The sequence below is a fragment of the Micromesistius poutassou genome, assembly GCF_964030765.1.
Source record: "Micromesistius poutassou genome assembly, contig: SCAFFOLD_1559, whole genome shotgun sequence".
In the NCBI taxonomy this organism is placed as follows: Eukaryota; Metazoa; Chordata; class Actinopteri; order Gadiformes; family Gadidae; genus Micromesistius; species Micromesistius poutassou.
The window spans coordinates 5001-12246 of NW_028179956.1; the positions used below are offsets into that span (position 1 = coordinate 5001).

General features: G+C 47.1%; 1 protein-coding gene across 1 annotated transcript in view; it reads right to left on the minus strand.

Annotated features, from left to right (window-relative positions):
* LOC311371262 (VPS10 domain-containing receptor SorCS2-like) overlaps nt 1–7238 on the minus strand; it is a gene marked incomplete at both ends in the record, with an annotated part of 11558 nt that extends 4320 nt beyond the window's left edge. The window contains 3 exons of the mRNA XM_084489428.1: nt 2828–2892; nt 4983–5056; nt 7074–7238. Coding sequence (XP_084345554.1) covers nt 2828–2892; nt 4983–5056; nt 7074–7238 — 304 coding nt within the window. The remainder of the gene's footprint in view (nt 1–2827; nt 2893–4982; nt 5057–7073) is intronic.
* Nucleotides 7239–7246: the final 8 nt, after the last annotated feature.

Genomic DNA, 7246 nt, shown 5'->3' on the forward strand with positions numbered 1-7246 from the left:
TAGGTTTATCCTGCGATGCAAGTGCAGTTTGCCGTTAGGATGTAAACACTAAAAATACCATAGCTCAATAGAACTGGAAGTATTTCGTCACAGATGAAGCAAAGACTGAAATAATCATACTTTCTAGTTCCAGCGACTTAACATGATTTTGAAAGCAGGGTTGTTCAACTTAGGCTGCATTCTACCATACCATGGTATGATACAATCTAATGTAGACTTAAAGTGTGTATTTTATGGTCTAATAAGGTCAGGAACAATCCGATTATGAGAGCATCTTTTCTCTACAGCTCAACACCACCGCTATCATTTGAGATGGCACAGGTATGATTCCTTTTTTAGGGGAATTACTGAGGAGAAAAAAACAACACAATGTAGAAAATTAAATTAAGAGTTTATGTTTTAAAGTTTGGATGCTGTCTTCGGTAAAACTGAACTCCTAAATGATCGTGGTTTTAAGGTTGAGCGAGACGTAACCATCGGCATCCTCACCTCATTAATCTCTACGAATGAACACTTAACAACTGGTAGGATTGAAGACAATAGTCACGATGCCTCTCACACAGACACACACACACACACAAAGGTTATTTCACACATACACACACATTTTACAGAAAAGCGTGAACTCCCCTACACACGTGACTAAAAAGCCGTGAGGACATTCTCCCCCTTCCAGAACGTCCGCGTATGACTGAGTGAATGGGTAAGTGGGTCAGATCAAAGGGGCATACAGCGAGCAGATTGTCTTGGCACGCTTGGGCGCCGCCGCCATACGCGCCAAGACAAGGTCACTTCCTGTTGGCTCGTGCCCTTCAACATACCTCACCGCACTGCGTGAGTCTGCGGGGGAATTATGGGTAAGGAGACCCAAAGAGAGACGCTCCCCGGTAATGGATCAGAGCGCACACGCACGCACGCACGCACGCACGCACGCACGCACGCACGCACGCACGCACACACACACACACACACACGTTCTTTCCTTCTGTCCATCCCTGCTGTTTGGGTGTGAGAGAAATCACGCACTGCTACTTTGCTCTCAATATGAGTCCATACAGAAATGAAGGGTCGATTTGGTGTTGGTCTGTAGTTGTTAATGACAGAAGCATCTATGCCTACGCTGCTTTAGCACTTAAAACTGGCAAAATAATTGCATTTATCGGTGATGGGGAGCTCAGGGGGTCTTTGTGTTGGGGGGGTTCGTCAGCCCATCAATGCAAATAGGGTCCGAGCATTATTAATGTTGGTGTTAATGATATTGGAGAAGAAGGATTCTCTGGCACTGGCTGGCTGCTTAACTGCAGGGATGGAGACTCTCTTTATAGACGCCGTGATGAACTTGAAGTTTAGTCAGTCAGTTGTGTTCAGCCTTACGGCATTCTCTTTTTGTCGACTGTTACAGAGGCAGCGTTCATTCAGGGTGAGTCATGCTTACCAGAAGATATTTTAACCGTAACAGGCACAACAACATCAATTTTGGAATTTAAGTTATCCACCATGAGGTTAGGGGTAGCATAGAGATGGCGTTTTTAAAGAGTGCACTAGAATTGTCGTTGATATACCGTTTGTTTAGCAGTATTTGATTTGATTTGTGAGTCAGGAATAAAGGATATATCAAAGAATACACAAATGGTCAGATAGGCAAGGTTCACAGAAACATCCTACAATATGTATCTATGTGTGCATGTATATGGACACACACACACACACACACACACACACACACACACACACACACACACACAATCACCAAAGGGGGTCACCCCACCACACAGAGAACATCATCTCTTCCATTTCCTGTGCATAGACCGAGGTGACACCAGACACACACACACACACACACACACACACACACACACACACACACACACACACACACACACACACACACACACACACACACACACACACACACACACACCTATTAGATAGAAAGCAGTGGGATGAAGAGAGAGGTTGTGATGTATATTCATTTTTTAGGGCACCGTTGTATCTCTATCTCACATGGGTATGAATTATCAGAGAGACCCCTTCACTGGCCAGCTGTGAGGAAAATTCACAGTAAATTGTACGGAGAGGTGATTTCCATCTCTACTTCCCAATCAAGGGGGTCCAGATGGTGGAGTAAAAAAACGGAGAGGAGGGGAGGAGGAGAGGAGGGGAGGAGGGGAGGAGGGGAGGAGGTGAGGACTCTTCAAGTATCCCCCCCAAAAGGTTTCCCCTCCTCCTGGTTATTGCAGTCAGGGTTAAACACAGTACTTCAGCTTCAGTTTCAGCCACTGGGCCACTTTATCGTAGTTTTTAGTTAATGTTTATGGTTCTTTTCATGTGTTTTCTATGTTGAATTATTATTGTCCACAATACTGTATATATATATTTGTATCAATTTTCTATTTCTATTTTTACTTCATTCATACTTAGTGTACATTAGTGTGGTTGCTACTGAAAGCACATCTACTGTTCTTAAGTTTTCTTTATTCCTTTATTCCGTCTTTTGTGCAGTTAACTGCTCCTGCATACTTTCAGCTACAGAAACCATTCAACTATCAAAACGTCCAGCTCTTTAACGTCATGGTGGCTATCTCTCTGCGTTTTTCAACTCTTTTTAAACTATTACGCTTTTTTCGGCTTTTTTTATTTTACAATGTAACTCAATGGGCGGACGGCAGAGCAGCGTGGAGGTGTCCCTGAGCGAGACGCCTCTCACCGCGCCTGGCGAGCTGGTCTGTCGCCCAGCAGCGTGGTGGACTCTGCCGTCGCTGGGTGAACGTGTGAATCAAAGCATCAGCAATCCCCCTAAATGTAAATGCAAATGTAGTCCAATTACCTCCACTGGAGTCCTGCATCTCCATGTGCACGAGGTCTGGGTCCACGTCCACCCCCGACACAGACCTGCAACGGAACACCGTTCGTTCACAACGCCCAGGTCATGTGACCAATGCGTATGCAAAGTTGGTTTTGTAGTTCATTTAATGACCAGCTACCGGCAATCAGATGAACATACGACTCTCAAGCCGTTTCTCAATACCAAGTACGCGGACTACGTTCTCGCGGACTTGGAAGTATGTTCTTGGCAAGTCCGGACTTTCAAGTACAGACTTCCGAGAACGCGAGTACGCACTCTGCAATTGGAACAGCAGCGGACTCGATGATGCATTCTGGGATATTTAACGGTCCCAAGTCCACACGAGTCACCTCCGATGCGTCCTCGGTAGAACGGCCTCATGGAGAACGCATCGAGAACACACACGGGTTTTACGACAGTACTCGCGTACTCGCGTACTTGGAATTGGAACAGTGCTTGGGCTACCACTGATGACGTTTATCGAGAACGCAAGTACACGAGTACACACGAGAACGCAAATTGAGAAACGGCTTCAGTCTCTCACACAAAGCTACATCAAGACACACATGCATTATAATATTGCAACAAAAAGGTGTGAGCTGTCTTGTTTAACTCATAGCCTGTGAATCACAACCTGAACACGTATATTTTTTATTTGGTGCCAAACATAACATAAACGATGGACTCGATGACCTCCAAAGATCTCCTTCACCCCTTATATTAAAAGTGTGCATGTGCTTTCGCCCCACGAACGTGAACCAATCAGCCTCTTAGTTTCGGTTTGGCGACGAGGTCAGGGGTCAAGAGTGGCGTGGAGTACGGAGAAGACTCTCTTCGCTCCATTAAAGGGCGGAACGGAGAGTTTAAACCGTGTTACAGTCCACCATAAATCCTCCTTTATGAGCAATTAGCAGCGGCGGAGGAGGGAGGGAGGGGGGTAGGAGTGTGTGAGGGGGGGCGGCAGAGAGAGTAAGGGGAAAGTGGGGGGGAAAAGGAGTGAGGGAGGCAGGAAAGGAGGGAAGGAGGAGGGTGTGAGGGGACTGAGAGTGAGAGGGAGAGGGAGGAAAGGGTTGAGGGAGAGGGAGGAACGGAGGGCCGGAGGGAGAGAGAGAGAGAGAGAGAGAGAGGAAAGGGAGTCAGGAGGGACAGACGGAGAGAGACAGATTGATGGAGGGAGGAATGCCGACGAGAGGAAAGGCGAGAGAGATTGAGGGAGAGAGAAGGTGAAGAGTTGACCCACTGCCGGTCAATCTACCTGCTCATATGCACAGTGCTCAAGGTTTACAGCGCCAGACAAAGGATTTATTAAAGCAAGACTTCAGTCAGCCATAAGAAAAACTGGAAAACCACAAATGAAATCCAACCCGAGGAATCAATTTATAAAGCGAGCGAAAGGGGGAGAGTAAGGTGGGAGAGAGGGGGGAGAGTAAGGTGGGAGAGAGGGGGGACTCCTCCAGTTTGTCCAGAAGTCGATTTCATTCCTCTCTCCTTTTGGAATTTTATTGCCGGCGCGTTGAAGCGGCCGGTTGGGCGGGCTGTCAGCGCGTCCTCGTTTTATTGCCTGTTTGCAAAATATTCTCCCAGCACCGCCCGCCCGCCCGCCCGCCCGGCGCCGGCTCAATTTAAAACTCGCACTCGATTATTGTTTTTTTTTTCTCTCCTTGCTTTCAATTCAATACGTGACAAATGAGTTGAATCAAATGGGCCTCTGGATTTAGAGAGAAGCCGTCGGAAAGAAAAACTATAACAAGCAGGAGGACACAGACAACTCCGGCACACCGGAGCGGACTTTGTATCGGTCCTGACGAGGTGGGCCGGAAAAAAAACGAAACAAATTGGATTGTTATCTTGTAATATGATTTAAAGTAAGCGCCTGTGTTGTTAGATCGTTTAAGGGAGGGAAAGCTATGGCTAGACAACCTGTCTGAACGCAATCTATTCAAAACACACACACACACACACACACACACACACTACGGTGTCCACCATACGGTGTCTTTCCTTGTTAAACTGTGTGTGAATGAATCACTTAATGAATGAGTGGATGTATCTGGTGTGTTGGTTGTTTCCAACGAAACACACAATAAACACAAACGCCATTGGATGCTTGACTCAAAGGGACAGAGATGGAACTGACCAGAAGATCTTGTCCTTGGTCACTCTCTCCTGCAGGAGTATCCACTTGCGTCCCAGGTCTGTGGAGACGTAGAGCTGTAGAGACACAGAGACACAGACAGACAGACAGACAGACAGACAGACAGACAGACAGACAGACACAGAAACAGACAGACAGACAGACAGACACAGAAACAGACAGACAGACAGACAGACAGACAGACAGACAGACAGACAGACAGACAGACACAGAAACAGACAGACAGACAGACAGACACAGAAACAGACAGACAGACAGACAGACAGACAGACAGACAGACAGACACAGAAACAGACAGACAGACAGACAGACACACAGACAGACACACACACACACAGAAACAGACAGACAGACAGACAGACAGACAGACAGACACACACACACACAGATAGATCAAGTACATTGCAGTACAACATGTCAATCACAGTTCATTTTGTTGGACATGAAGGCTACCAGAGATATCAGAGAATGTGCCAGACCTCTGTCCAGACTATGAGTCACCCATCTGTACAAGATTATAAGAACACACACTGGGAACTTGATGGTACGCATAAGCCAACACAGGATACACAAAAAAAACAAGAAGCTACACTTTAAACCATGGAGTAGAATGAACAACGGAGGAATGGGTGTGTTTCTTTCAGTGTGCTCACTTTTTCAGTTGTTTATTATGTAAACAGCAGCGACACTCTCCTTTAAAACACCGCGTTCATAGAAATGGTCCACTATTTTAAAACGGCATGGGCCCTCATTTCCCCAGAAACGACGGCGATCGATGACGTCCAAAGACAGCCCAGCGTTTCCGCCTTAGTAAAACCCTTGAATTTCATGCTTCACAAAATGTAAGTCCTGGCTCGATAAATTGTTAATCATGGGAGCGCAGATGATGCATAGGTGTTTGAATATTTCTCTAAGGGGAACGGAATTGTCAGTACAATTTGTGCGGGTGTGTTCATGTGCGTCTGGCGCACACACACATGCCTTTTTTAAGCATTGATCGCACTCCCATGATGAGAATTGATCAATGGAAAAACAAGGTTGCATACTTTAGCGCAAACAGCAAATTCTTCCACATGAACACACCGACACCCACACCCACACCCACACACACACCCCCCCCCCCCCCCCCCCACACACACACACACACACTGAGCTTGCGTTTATTCCCTTCCAACAATTTTCCAAATAAAAATAAAGCATTTTCTTTCAGGGTATGGAGCATATATCCATCCATTCATGGCATTTTTGGATCAAAATACCGTTGTACCCTACCCCGGCAGTCTATACAAAGCAGTGTTCTGCCCCAGGTACTGAACCCCCAACCCTCCAAGGAGCCCCGCCCATAGTCCACCCTTCCTGGGGCCCCGGGGCCCCTAACCCTCCTCCAACCAATATATTCTTCTCTCTGTCTACTGTCTTTGTTCCTTCTTGCGTTGGCTCTCTCGGACTGGGTTTCTGGTGGTGCACCTGACCGCCTGCCGGTATGAAGCAGATTAAAATCTAATTGAATTCCCTGCTTAATTAAGTATGAATTATTAAAGGCGAAGGGGAAGGCAGGTCCTTGTCCCTGGTTAGCCTCCACAACTCCACAGCTCGGGGAATATGTTGGACCTGGTGTGTCGTGAGCCTTTCTCTCCTTTCCCCTCGTCTCCCTCTGTCTGTTTCATGGGGGGGGGGGGGGGGGGGAGGTAGTGACAGATGCGACTACATTTTCCAGCATTTCAGTTCCCTGTTTATTTTTCCAGACTAATTTGAATCCTTTAATCACTCTAAAACTTTTTTTTTGGGAACTGGAAACAATCCTGGTTATTAATCACAAGGGTAGCTTTGACTGCCTGCATTATAATTGAAAAACCTCACATGGTGAAACGTTGTGACTGTTACTTGAGGAAATGCACAGGCTCCCTCCCAGGCCAATGTCGACAGGCAAACTAGCGGACAAAAAACGTGGACTGACTAACTTAAACACTTGAGCGTACGCTTACGATACCCTATGCGCTTTGTACACGCTACACGCTAACAGAGTTGGCGCTGTACAGAGCTAGCGTGTAGCGTTAGCGCGTTAGCACCCACCCGGCCCTCCTTGCAGTAGGCCAGCAGCTTGTCCTCCTCCTTGGGGTGGAAGAGCAGCGTGTCGGGGGTGAAGGACACGGCCTGCCGCTGGAAGGACGAGCCCTCGTCCGCGCTGATGAACAGCATCTGGTCACGCTCGTTGATGGACGAGCTCACCAGCACCACCTACGACG